Genomic DNA, 14,420 nt, shown 5'->3' with positions numbered 1-14,420 from the left:
CAAATGAGAGCTCTAACAAACATTTTTTATATTGTGTTCAGTGGGAATTCTGACCAGTCTCTGAATTTATGTGTGAGTGTTTTGATAAATTGAGGGATCGTCATGATGCAAAAAAAAAAAAGAAAAAAAAATTATTATGCAGGCCAGCCTCATGTATTTATGATGGTATGTGTGTGACTCACTGTGTGTGTCTCTGCTCTGGATTGAGACCATTCAACTCCTGTTTGTCCCGTAGGATGCGTTCTCCGAGCAGGTAATACGTGGCTGTGATGTGATTATACCGGTCAGCCTCCAAGGCTCTAACACACACACACACACACACACACAGAAGATTATTAAACACATATGAATCGCAACCCCAGGAAGTTATTTGTATCATTCAGTAGACAGAGATAGTACTTCTAATCAAATTGTTTTTTTAATCAAAAATGGCAAACAAACAAACAAAAAAAAAAACAAAGTAAGAAATAGACTGAAATTTGAAAGAATTAAAATTGAGTCAAAGTGAGACATTTTCACAAACCTAGAGGACACAAAGGGATTGTTTGCAAACCAACTGAATAAATGAATATATCTATAGCTATATAGATAGATAGATAGATAGATATAGATATAGATATAGATCATTTTTAGGGTTTTGAACATTTTATCTTATAGGATTCCATGTATCATGTAACACTCAGCTTTACATTTTTACTTAATAGCATTTAGTTTAGCTGTCCTGAACCCGGTTTAAAACGTAAAGGTCAGAGATAAATAAAAAGCAACGGTCTATAAATCTTGAGTGAAATATATTAATATTATAATTTTATAATAGTCTATAAATCAAGATCAAGATCTAAGCCTTTTCCAATTAGAATAGAATCTATCCAATGAAAAATTCAAACATTATTCAATATCCATATTCTTGCTAATTTTAGAAAATAAACCATACAAATAAAGCCCATAAAGCATAGTGAGTCATAAATTAAAAATAATCTTGTGCATCATTTAATATACAGAATGTTTCTAATATATATATCTTTACTTCAGATGGCATTAGTCTTAGAATATATGTAGAATATAGCAGTATGTTACTACATAACTGACTCTACTCACTCCTGTATGGTGTCTCTGTCAGCAATGTTCCCGGAGCTCATGGCCTGCAGGATGAGCTCGTGCTCCTGAGGAGAGAGGCTGCAGTGAGGGGAGACGGGCGACGGAGACGCATCCACACCCTGCAGCCACGGGTGAGACTCGATCTCCAGCAGGGGGGCTCGCTTAGACGGATCTCTCTGCAGCATTCGCGAGATCAGACTAAAAGAGGCAGAAGGAGAGAGGTATAAATAGAACACTGGAGTAAGTTATATGCTTATTACGAGGTTGTTATTGTCAATGTTTTCATTGTTAATGGTTTATTATATGATTGACATGGTTGACAGTTGCTTTACCAACAGTGTATTTAGAGCAATCATGTCCATGAAGCACTGCGATTGATATGTATTAGAAAGTGGGTCTGCGAAAAAGATTAAGATAGCAAGGGAAAAGGAGAGAGGAAGAAAAGAGAGAGAGAAAAGGAGATTGATGGCAGAAAAGTAGAGAATGGGCGAGAGAAAAAGAGGAAGACAAGCACAAGATTTTTTTTTCTTTTTTTAAAAAAGGGAGACAGTAGAAGATGTGTTATTTCTGCTTATTGGAGCAGAACAAGTAATAAAAAATCATCTTCACAAACAAGCTTGATAATGCATCTCTCTCTCTCTCTCACTCACTCTCTCCCTCACTCACTACCTTCCATCTACTTTTTATTTAATTTCTGTGTCTCTCAGTCTGACTCACTTTTCACACTGGTCTGATAAATATTCATAGTCTCGTTGACAGGCGCTGATATTTGCATATGCACATCTGGCTGTGAAAGTGAGCGAATGAAACAAAGTGGTTATCTCACATCTCATTAATATTCATGAGCACCTGCAGAATGTGGCGGTGGAAATGAAGGGAACATAAAAGATGTGTGTGTGTGTGTGTGTGTGTGCTGCACAGAATCATTTACCCACCTTGAGTGTTTTATTACAGTATTGACTGCCTCACCCAGCATGCAATCAGCACGGCCAGTAGAGGGAGCCATACCACTGTTTTTGTGTGTGTGTGTGTGTGTGTGTGTGTGTGTGTGTGTGTGTGTTTGTGTGTGTGTTTGTGTGTGTGGGTGGGTTGGTGGGTGGGTGATGGCATGTTTTAATATCTTTGTGGGTACTAAATGTCCCCAGATTTGATCTTGTGGGGACTTTTTTTTTTAAACAAAAATTTCAGCTTTTATTTAACAAACTAAAAGGCTACTGAGGTTAGGGTTATATTTGTGTGTGTGTGTGTGTGTGTGTGTGTGTGTACCCAGTGGTTAATTTGTATAATTAGACAAGATGTTCTCTTCTCCTCAGCTGCCCTAAGTTTGCAACCACATCCAAGAACTCTTTCCCAATCACCGTTCATCTGAACTTAACCGATTCCAGTTTTACTGTTCAAATATGACACAGACATCACAGAACTACGCAATAGCCAATACTACTCCGATACAAATAACCCAAGATGAATTCTCAGACGTGCAATTGCGGTTTTAAGACAAGCTGTGTCTTGTGTTCGTGTTCAAGACCTGCTCTGTGTCAGCAGCTTAAAATACGTCAACAGAACAGATCGGAAAACATGTCCAATATGTACAAAATGCTTTTCATTACAGGAAGATTGAGCAAGTAATTGACCAGGCCCTTTTCTTCCAGATCTTGCCTTGGTGCAGATAACTGGTTACATTTCTTTTTGGTCATCATCTCCTTTAGCTTCTGATGGTGACTCAGAAAAATGATTGATAATAAAAACACTTAAAGATGTGTTATATTTAGACAAGTATTGCTGTCATGAAAATGGAGGCATTTGCCGTGATGAAAGATTATCATTTTGGTTGTCTGTAATGCAGGTAACTCAGACAGGTAATATTACTGTCATACAACTTCCAGCTTCTCCAAAGAAGGAATAAAGGTGCCACTGCAGTGATGACGGATCATCCCTGCTTTAGACCCTTGAATTCAAGTTAGCATTCAAGTTAGCATGTACGTTTTACTTTTCTAACAACAACCTGTCTGTGTAATGCTAGACCACTAGCTTTATTAACTCCTTATATTATGGCACTATTAGCTAGCTAGCTATTTACATTTAGCTGTCACACTCCAGTGACAGCCCATTTGTCACTTTTGAAATAAATAATGCATGCTAAATGATTAACATGTATTAATTAATTCCTTTCAGTCTTGTACAGGCATATGATAGCTGCTGATACTGTGTGACTTTGTTAGAACAACGTCACTCTATTTCCCTCTATTTCTCTACTACTTAATAATAATAATTCAAAACCTAAACCATTATCACAGAATAAGCATTCATCACCATTTTTCACTGATATTCACATTCTAGGGTCATTATCTGTGCTCTATCTAACCAAAAAAATATCCTCATGACATGTTTCATGCAGTGATTTCAGTGATGTTGCTCTTGCTTTACAAAAAGCAACATCCGATATGTAACATACTTGCTCTGAAAGCAATCAGAGCGTTAAGAGACAAAAGGAAAAAGATGAGAGAAAAACAGAAACAGTAAGAGACATAGCGAGGCAGAAACACTTGAGTATCCGCGCTCCCTGAGGAGAACGCCGTTCTTACTAAGCGCTGTTCTTACTTACCCGAGAAATATTTTCCCATTAAAGGACTTTTTGATGGGGGGTAGATCATGTGACCTAGTCACTATGTTTGGCTGTGCGGTTCAGCCCAGATGTCACACAACCACACACAGCCTCAAGCCCAGATTTCTGAGGTACAATCAGTTGATTCAGATCCATTCTGTCCTTGGAGAGCCATGTTTGAGGGTGTTCTCTCCACAAATAACCCTTCCATATATAACTCCAACAGCACAACCTCATACAAGCCCTTTCACTGAATTCATGGCTTTGACGATTTGAGCTGAAGATGAAATGGGTTCAAATAAGGATTACCTTTAACTGCGCATGTGATTGGCTATAATTAATTTAAAGGAATATTTTAGTCAAAAGTCATTAGCCAAGACATGTTTGGTGTCCAAAGTTTGCTTCATTAGTTTGCTCTCGAGCTACAAGGCTAATGTAGCTAATAAGTAAGGGAAGTAATGTAGCTAATAAGTAAGGGAAATAGCCTCTATATAGCATTATGCAAAAAGTGTATTTAAAAAAAAATTAATAAAATAATTAAAAAAATTATCTGATTCCTTTTTAGCATACATTCCCACCATCAGACTTTGAGCTACACCGCTTACCTGAGTCTGACGCTGGCGCAGAATGACACCAAACTATGTGCTGAGAAAGAGAGTGATTCATTATCACGATGGCGCCTATGACCCTCTTTTTGCTCTGTGATGTTCTTTGTCCATGTTTATAAATAACAATGTCTCATACAGTGTCAGAAACCACATACATGAGTCTGATACTACTTACTGCAAGAACTCAGCACAGATTGAGGATCATTGTGTTATCATTTTGGTATGCAGTTTGCGCAATGCTGACCTACGGGCAAAGCATGGCGTGGCTGACTTCTGGATATTAGGAGAAATTTCTTTTTTTCTCCAGATTCTTCCTTTAAGGCACTACTGTAAATCCATTCATTCAATCAATACCCTAATAAAGCAATTTATAATGTGGAACTGGAAATGTATTTTAAAATCATTTTCAGACTTCATTCATCTCCTGTTCTTCATAACAGCTCAACTCAGTGGGAAAATGCTGTTTAAAGGCCTAAAGCTGAAAGGAGGCTCTGCCTTGACCTGCCAGCATCCTGATTCAAACCACATCGTCTCTTGGCCCATGACATAAAATTCCAAGCAGACTTGGAACATTTTTTGTTTTCAGGGAAGCTTTGTGCTAAACTGCTTCCAGTAAATTTCCCTCTTAGCTTCTGGTTGGCTAATGCTCCGTGTTTGGCTGGCAGATATAAAGAGTGGGAGTACAGCGTGTTCAGCTAGAGTCTGTCCTGCTGAAGGTTGATAAGTAAGTGTAAAGTTTAGTGTGAGGGTGATAGGAACACACCATGTTCAGAGACCTGTAGGTTTCAGATAACTGCATCTCACACTGAAACACCAGGGATCAATCCTAAACACTAATGAGAAGAGAAAATGAACCATTATGCAATTTCCTTTTGTTATACTGAATGTTCTAAAGAGAATCAATGACATGACATTACCAAAAGAGCACCGGCTAAACATGTAAAGATCTCAACACTTCAGAGCTTGTTTTTTTTTGTTTTGTTTTTTAACAAAACTTTAAATTTCTGTGTCTAATAGTGCAGCAAATGTGTAGAATACAGAGCTGTGAATGAACTTCTTGGCCCTGTGCTAGTGCAGTTTCTTTTCCATTTCTCAAAAATGTTTGGGGCTCAGAGTGACGCAGCCGAGTGATGCTATCATCACAAGATTGTAAGTTCGAATCCGATCTCTGGCTGGGAGCCAAGGGAGCAAAATTGGCTATGATCTCTGTTTGGGACGGATTGCATACTCTCTCTCCTACAGTGACACTTGCCAATCATGGGCATCTGTCAGCTCATGTATGTGGAAGAGTGCAGATAGTGCTTTTTCTCTAAGTGTGTTACGCTGCAGTTTGAAAGACATGGCTGGCTGGCTTCATGTGTCTCAGAGGAAGCATGTGTTAGCGTGCAGCCTCCCCAGTTGGTAGCTGTCTTATGATAAGGGAGAGTGGGATGGTGGGTAAACCTATTCCCCCAAAAATGCAGACAGAATGAAAACACTGATGCTGCATATGCTAAGTGTTGTGTACATGTCTGTGTAAAAAATTTAACTAAACTAGCTAGCCAAATGTTAACTAGATATGTTACCTTGCTAGATAAGTCTATTTATTTGACAAAGTTCAGATAAGAAATCTGATATATAGGGGGAAAAAAGTTTTTTTTTAAAGATTTATATAGAAATGTATTTATAGGAACATGTTCTCTGCAGAAAACAAATATCCCTTTCATTCAGTCATATCTCTTAAAAAATGGCTTTTTTGCAAACGATCAGTGCATGTCTATGGGCGATTATTGGGGGAGTAAATGCTGTTGAATGTGTGTATTGTAATGTGTGTGTGGTGTATGCATCAGCATGGATGTGTTAGGATAGTTGTAGATGTGTATTGAGATGCAGATGCTGATTTGTTTGTGTGTTGCCGTTATGCACTACGGAAGTGAATTTTGCATTAGACAATGTGGTGTGTGAATGGGTATGTGTGAGCTGTGTTCTCACTCTTTACACTCCGCAGAGACGTGATCTGGGACAGTATATCGGCAGTCCATGATCATGATCAAAGTCTCGCTGTCGTTGGCCTCCTGGAATGGTGGGCGTCCACACACCAGCATGTAGAGGATCACACCCAGAGACCAAATATCTGAAAAAGACAAACATAACATGATCAGATATATACATTATGATATACATTATCATAGAAATATCACACATATTATGCAATCAGTCGTATCATAATCAGTAAGGTCGTTTAAGGTACATATAAACATACATATAAACATACATATAAACAACATAGGAGATGTGACTGCTGCTCTGTGCATCATTTATGAGCCTGTAAAAGAGGAGTAAGCTGGGACAGAGGAAGCGACCCAGCTGTGAGCTTACATAACACACACACACACACACACTCACACACGCACACACACACATGTAGTCATTCATGCAGAAACACATATACCTGCACATAAACTACACACAATACACTATTAAATAACCACAACAGCACATAACAATGATGGACTCGGTTTCTCACAAGACATAACAGCAAATACAGCACAATAAATAAGTTAATGATCTTACTAACTCCATCTAATAAATTTTACACTGATTGAATTAAGTCCAATTCCATAAATCCAGAAATTTCTAGTAAACTGTGTGTCCTCTTAGCTAGAGAGAATGATAGAGAAATGAGAGAGTGCTGCTTCCTGAGCAGAAAGGAACAAAGAGAGAGCACACATTGAACAGTGCTTGCAATGCTAATGATGGACTGGCCAATGCAAAGCTAACAGACGACACAGAAAAACGGATTCGTAATATGTACAAACACTCTCACTGAGGTAGGAGAGATGAGAGGAGACTATCCACAGCTTTGGAGAACAGGATACCTGTAGCTCTGACTGTAGTCACAAGATGCTAAGCGGATTAGCTCCATATAGTGTACAGTGTGGTCAGATTATGTCCGATTACACAGTAAGAAGGAGAAGAAAGGGAAAGATGCCTGTATGACAGAAGTATTTAATGCAAATACTGCGGCATATGTCACTACAAGAATCTGTCAGAATGTCACATATGCACAAGAAGGTATCCAAGCAATTCTCACCACACCTAGCCGGTTGAATGGGAACTAAACAGAAGAAGGAACTGAAATCGTGATGGTAGAGACAACATAGGTAGACAACGTAGAACCAGTACTAAAGGACTGGTCTGAGGGAATTACTGCAGCCAGTCAGTTAACTGGATTTGACACTGTTCTACATTATAACTACTCTGCAAACTTACAAATGAATTGTAAGCCAGGAATTATAGCCTGTCACGCTTGCTAGTTGTGAATGCAAGTTTAGTCACAGCTTCTGCTAGAAGGCAAAAAAATACAGGATGTATGAGAGACATTCTTTCTCATATTCTCCACGCCCTTCCTCTTTCCTTCACCGGCTTTCTATTGGGTGATCAGAGAAACTTTTTAGAGACTTATGTCCTGTTCCAAGATGGCCGTCACAGCTTTCCACAGTCAGCACAGTTGTGTGTATCAGAGGAACGCAACACATAAGTGTGTGCGTGTGTGTGTGTGTGCATGTGTGTCTCTGCTAAGGGACACCATTGTCCCAACTGTGCCTTCATCTGAGCTAACAATATCTCTGTTCTTCTCTACACTGAACATTCGGTTCCCACTGACTCACACACTCACACACACACACACACACACACACACACTTCTGTGTACAGACATTATGTAACTGTAATTTAATGGGTCATTGAAGCTTTATCTTGCCATTGTTTACACACAACAAGGATGATCATGAAGCCGTACAGAGACAAACACACACACACACACACACACACACTATTTCTTTGTGTGCATTGTATTTTAAATGAATTCTACCCTAGTGCTGCTGCATCGAGACAACCGTGTCTTACTTCTTGTTCACTAGATTACATGATCACCAATAAATTTATGACTCAGTTCACAGAGAGACAGCCTTGCTATATGTCCTGTTTATCTTTCAATGTCTCTCATTCTGTCTTTTGTATCTCTCTCTCTCTGTTTTTCTATAAACACGCACCCTTCCTTTCTCCATCTGCCTCTCTTCCCTTTATGTCTTTCTCTTGGTTTATAATATATCGCAGCTGATGTCATTTGCCTCTTAAAGAAATATCCACTGTGCTGTTCATAGGAAATACTCCAGATACTACAAACACATACTATGTGTGTGTGTGTGTGTGTGTGTGTGTGCGCGTATCTATCAGACTGACTGAACTGCAGCAAGTGTATTAAGGAGGTCACTTGATCACCTTACTGTGTCGGCCTCGGGCCCTGACTGACCTGATGAATATTCTCTCACACACTCACACACACACACACTCAATACAGGTAGAGAGGAGAGTGACCTGTATGTTCTGGCTCCAGGAACAACACAGCTCAGCTTTTCCACAACCTGACACTGTGTTTCAACAGAACACACTCTCCTCTTTACTTTTTCCATCTTATCATCCCTTCTTCAATAGGTTTTCAATTATTGGTTGTATAGCAATTAGAAAATGTATGTTTCAAGTTCTTATAATTAGTTAACAGTAGTAACGTGGATTGATAATATATTCAGGACACATTATATTATTGTCAAGGACACTTCAAAATAAAATCAAAGTGACCTGAATTTGTGTTATTTTGCTTTGTTCATTTGGAACCTGGCCACGTCATTTGCCCTAATATAGTTGCTTACTCGTAAAGATCCATACTTGTAAACAAAAGGCAGGACCGAATCAGGAAAACCAGAATAAACACAATGAACAGACTTCGCAACCATACAAACACACAGAAAGGTCAAAATAGATGAAATAATCAAAGGCTAAACTGAAGACAGATGAAAACAATGGGGAAACCAACCAATGACAAAACAGGGGTGGAGCTAGAACCAGGAAGTGTAAACCAAACCATGCTACAATAAGAACAATAAACTGATCGCGTTGTGTAGGGGAAAAGCTGGATTTGTGTTACAACCAAGAAAAAAAGCTTTATCAATGAGAAGGTTGTTACACTAATCATTATCTGAGATTAGCCAATTAATATCATACACCCAAGCATAAATTAAATGAATAAGGTGTTAATCCAAGAGCGGTGTTGCTGTAGCTGTGTAAGATTATTAATAGAGACTTTAAGGAGTGATGGCCAATCTGTCAGCTCCAGCCAAGAAGTTGAGAACTTGAGTGTCTGAGCCAAAAGAGCTGTACTATTAACAACATTAGTGAATCAAAATTAACATTAGAACATGAATGTTAATAAACATTTCGCTTGGAATCAGCAATTGGAATAAAATTCCATGTGCCAAAAACCAAAATCTACTGTATGTGTGTGTGTGTGTGTATGTGTGTGTGTGGGTGGGTGTGTGTGTGTGTGGGTGGCTGCCTTTTGGAGGAGACTGACCCACTTTGTGTAGCTCTAATCCTGGCTCATGCGGTCGCTGTGACAATCGCAGTGAGCAGGAGAGATGATAAAAATATCACATTACTAACAGCAGAACACACACACACACACACACACACACCCCTATAGCAGCCATGTGGAAGCAGCATATGGAACATAACTATGCACTAACAAGCTCCACTGGGAGAAGAAAGTCTCATACATTAATACAGTGCTAGGTGAGAGGTAGAAGCTGAGAGTCACTTTGCGTAAAACTTTATTTTATGCTTCATTTAATTATTTTATTTTATTTTATTTTATAAAAAAAATAATAATAAATATATATATATATATATATATATATATATATATATATATATATATATATATATATATATATATATAATATTTCTCTGCTTTTGTTATAAATTATATAATCAAAAAATTTGTTACAATTTTTTTCAAACTTTAAGGCTTAGATTTAATATTTATTTCCTGTGATGTGCACTTTAAAGGTATGGTCAGTGATTTTTAAGTCAAAACAAACTTTGTAACAATCTGGCAGCTTCAGTAAAACGTGTGCTCAGAACACTAACTCTGGTCTCTATGGTGCCCTGTGCTCTGTCAATGGGAGAAAAAATCAAATGGTGTTGACCACCAACATTCAACCAATCAGGATGAGAAGACATCATGTCAGTCATTTTTCCTGTCAGATCAGAAAGGTCCCTCTACTGCAGTAGCATTCAGGCGTCGTATGTTTGCTTCATTTAGCTAGTTTGCATTCTCTGCACTGTCTAGGCTAGGTTATGACCCACTGTGAAAATATCTCAAATCCAATTCAATAACCATTGCTCACTGCCACTCAAATGTTGGCAATTAAACAAAGAAAAAATGAAGCATATTCCATCAAATGCCTACATGAGTGTATTTAAGGACGTCATTGTCCACTCTCAGATTCTAACAGGACTTTAAATGTACTGTCCAGGTGTTCAGGATGTAGGCTGAGTTTCAGTCTGGACTGCTGCAGATCTCTTTGCTTAGCTTCGTCTAACCTTCGTCATACAGCTCCATCTTTTCACAGATGTGTCCACTCAGGAGGAGAAATCTCCACTGAGCAAAAGATGAAGGATGTGAGGAGAGACAGGAGAGTACTAATGGCTATATATAGCAAGGGACCGTATATATATATACATATATATATATATATATATATATATATATATATATATATATATATATATATATATATATATATATATATATGTATACTATGGACAAAGAGTGTAGCATAAGCTTAGCTTGGGAAACAATACAGCACTAATATACTGCAGTTTCTAAGTGGATGTGAAGTTCCAGGGTTTAGCTGTAGGCATCAGACCAACTTATGTCTTTATTATTATGAACATCGAGTGTTCACCAACACGGTTTAAATTATTGCACAAGTTAGAATATGGAGCAACAGATTCACGATACAGTGTTCTGTGCAGCTCTGTTATGCAATTAAAAAAAAATGCTTAGAAAATATTAGATGAAGAAATACACAAACATACACACAGTAGTACACCACTGAAGGCAGTACCACTGGAGCCGAGTAGGCCAGATAGTTACATACACACACACACCCTCTCACAAGTTTCTCTGAACAGAGTTAGGCCAGGGCTACACACAAACACACACACACATCAGACTCACTGAGGGAGTACCACGCACTTCGCCCCAAATTATATCTGAAGCCGAGTGAGCCAGAGAGCCACACGTGCCCTTTCACACATAAACACAAACCCACACATGCCCTCTCACACACACATATACACACACATGCTCACAATCGTCAATATCAGAGATCATTTTATGATCTCGTAAACCTGCAAGTGGATTACTTTTATTTTATGTTCACATAATCTGATTTCACATAATTTGATTTAATGATAATATTTTATGCTTAAACGGAATCAAATCAGTGTTGTCTAGCTAGGACGAAAACATTTCAGCCACAATGGGTCACGTGGGTCCAAAAACTTGGATGAATTTTGAGAGATAGTATCATAAAGGGAATTTATATGACTGGTGGAACATACTGTAATTGCTGTAAAACTGATTGGACATACACTTTAAAATCTTAGTTTAGCTTGTTTCCTCTTCACTTATATAGAAGAGGAACTCAAAAGATCAACTCAAATCAACTCAAGGGCAACAGAGACATCTTGGTTTCAATTTGTAAACACTGTGTACTCACATACAGATGTTGTCCCTCTGATACACACACACGCATACACACTCACCCACAGCAGGGGCATCATACTCCTCTCCCAGCAGTATCTCCGGAGCTGAATAGGCCAGTGATCCACAGCTAGTGACGAGCATGGTTCCAGGCTGAAAGTGGTTGCTGAAGCCGAAGTCGGTGAGTTTGACGGTCCCTTGCTGGCGGAAGAACACAACGTTCTCGGGCTTCAGGTCTCGGTGCACCACATGCAGTCGATGGCAGTACGCAATGGCGCGCACGATCTGAGCAAAGTGTACTTTGGCGGTGCGCTCAGCAACGCCACCTTCATGCCGCAGGATGTAGTCGTACAGGTCTCCGCCGTCACCCAGCTCCAGGATGAGGTAGAGTTTGGTGTGTGTGTCGATCACCTCGTAGAGACGCACCACGTTGGGGTGCTGTACCAGCTTCATGCAGCGCACTTCCTGCAGCAGGTGGCCCATAGCCAGACTGTCCAGCTTGGTCTTATCGATGATTTTCACAGCCACCAGCTGCCCGGTGAAAACGTGGCGTGCGAGCTTCACGACGGCGAAGTGGCCTTTCCCTAGCGTGCGATCCAGCTCATAGAGGCCGGCGATTTTGCCCTCGGAGCCGCTCTTTGTGGCGGCCATCTTGAATCAGAGATGCGGGGTGGTGTGCAGTTTCAGGGTGGTCAAAACGAATGCAGCTCTAGTGAGACATCACCTAGTGAAGATCAGAAGAATGGTAAATAAAACAGTCCACAAGATATTATTATTATTACAATACTATAAACACAGCACTTATTAATACAAACTTAGTAGTTATTCCAAGTTTTACCCATGTCCTTGAATCCACAAAGGTGAATCCAGTATTTAAGCAGTACATCCAGCCAAAGAAATGAAAAGAAAGGCCCATAATAATGCCACATGATCCAGTTTGCATTGTCTACTCTTAGGTTTGTTAAAATTGTTTTTGTTTTATTTAAAGCAATGTGTTCATGTTACATATTTAAAAAAAAGAAAGCTAGGAATATGTGTCAGTGAATTCAGAAATGTTTTATTTCTATTTAATTTGCTGGAAATAACTTAGATCTAAATATCGATTACTCAAGATGGGTACTTGGAAGATAGATTTGATACAATTGATACTAGCACTCTGTCTGATTCTTTTATCTACCGGCTTAATAGTTTTACCCTCCAAGTGCACCTGCCTTTTAGCACACATTCAGTGTCCTGTTAGCGTGTCATTAGTGTTAATAGCAGCAAGTTAAGAAGTCCTTAAATACATAATGTGTACTTTTAGTGTTAGTAGGTCACTACAGTACCTGTTCTACATAGCAGATGAGGATTGGCACATTAAAAATGTTGCTAAATGGCTGACACACTGAGCAAGAATATCTGTACTACACTACAAATTAGGAGCAAAATATTTTGACCAGGGTTGTGGTATGTGGGGTTTTATAATTGGCAATTGTTCCTGTGCAGACTGTTTCCTGTGATGTCAGATAAGATGCAGTGATCTGTCATTTCTATTTCGGGTGAATCTTAATGTTTGATCTGAGATGTTAATATTTTACACATTCCAAGTATTCAAGTGTGTAGTGGAGGAATATAGTATGCCATTTGAGACGCAGCTGTCTTTTACTAGAGCAAAGCTGTTTAGTAATTTTCCATATTTACTTGCTATTTTGTATTCTCTGTATTGTCTGTAGCACTAATGGTGGTGTGCCTTTTGACTTGCATTGTACAGTATATGAATGTGTTTAAATGTCAAATGAATCTTCATGTTGTGTTCGCTACTTAGCGACGTTTTGTCCTCTTGCCGCAGGCTGTTTGTCTGGATAATGTTACAATAGTGTAGTAAAGTGTACTTTACACATGCTTTCTTCATTTGATTGGAATGCCTAAAAAAACATTCCAGTACCTCGGGATCCTCCCGATGGCAGGTGTGTGTGCATGGGTGGGGAATGGGACAGCCATTAACATCACCATATCGTTATCCCGGGAACACTGGGCAAGAGGTCAGAATACACCCTGGATGGGGCACAAGGGCATCACAGCACATGTTGGAAAATCAGGGGTTTTTCTGCATAATTGTTATATAAGTAGTCTTATGACAGAGTACTAGGTCTGACTTACTTATCTCTCATCTCTGTGTGTGTGTGTGTGTGTGTGTGTGTGTGCTGGTTTTTATGTAACTGTTCAAACAGGCCTGGGTGTGTTGCATGTGAAAGCATGTGCGTGCTAGAGTGTGCAGGTGTGTAGGTATGTGTGTGGGTAGGTGTGTGTTGATGGTAAAGTGGTTATGTGAGATTCTTCTCTTTAGAGTAAAGCTCACATATTCTTCCTCTGTTAAAATGCTTTAAATAATTCATATTTAAATATTAATTGAAGAACGACGTGTGGCACGGCGCTCAGATAGGCATGTTAACTTCATGAAATCGACATGAGGCACGGCGACAAACCCTTCCTTCCTACTAATGGCCTGTCACTGAAGTATGTGGGTGGAAAAGTGAGAGGT

The 14,420-nt window shown here is 39.2% G+C and overlaps 1 protein-coding gene across 1 annotated transcript in view; it reads right to left on the bottom strand.

The window, feature by feature from the left end:
• snrkb (SNF related kinase b) overlaps positions 1-14,420 on the bottom strand; it is a 28,763-nt gene that overhangs the window by 6,939 nt on the left and 7,404 nt on the right. The window contains exons 2-5 of the mRNA XM_026946481.3: positions 11,962-12,623; positions 6,280-6,421; positions 1,099-1,296; positions 183-299 (exon numbers count right to left, since the gene is read on the bottom strand). Coding sequence (XP_026802282.3) covers positions 183-299; positions 1,099-1,296; positions 6,280-6,421; positions 11,962-12,550 — 1,046 coding nt within the window. The 5' untranslated portion in view covers positions 12,551-12,623. The remainder of the gene's footprint in view (positions 1-182; positions 300-1,098; positions 1,297-6,279; positions 6,422-11,961; positions 12,624-14,420) is intronic.

This window comes from Pangasianodon hypophthalmus, chromosome 7 (genome assembly GCF_027358585.1).
Source record: "Pangasianodon hypophthalmus isolate fPanHyp1 chromosome 7, fPanHyp1.pri, whole genome shotgun sequence".
NCBI lineage: Eukaryota > Metazoa > Chordata > Actinopteri > Siluriformes > Pangasiidae > Pangasianodon > Pangasianodon hypophthalmus.
The sequence above is the reverse complement of the archived record's forward strand: the minus strand, read 5'-3'. Positions and strand labels throughout refer to the sequence as shown.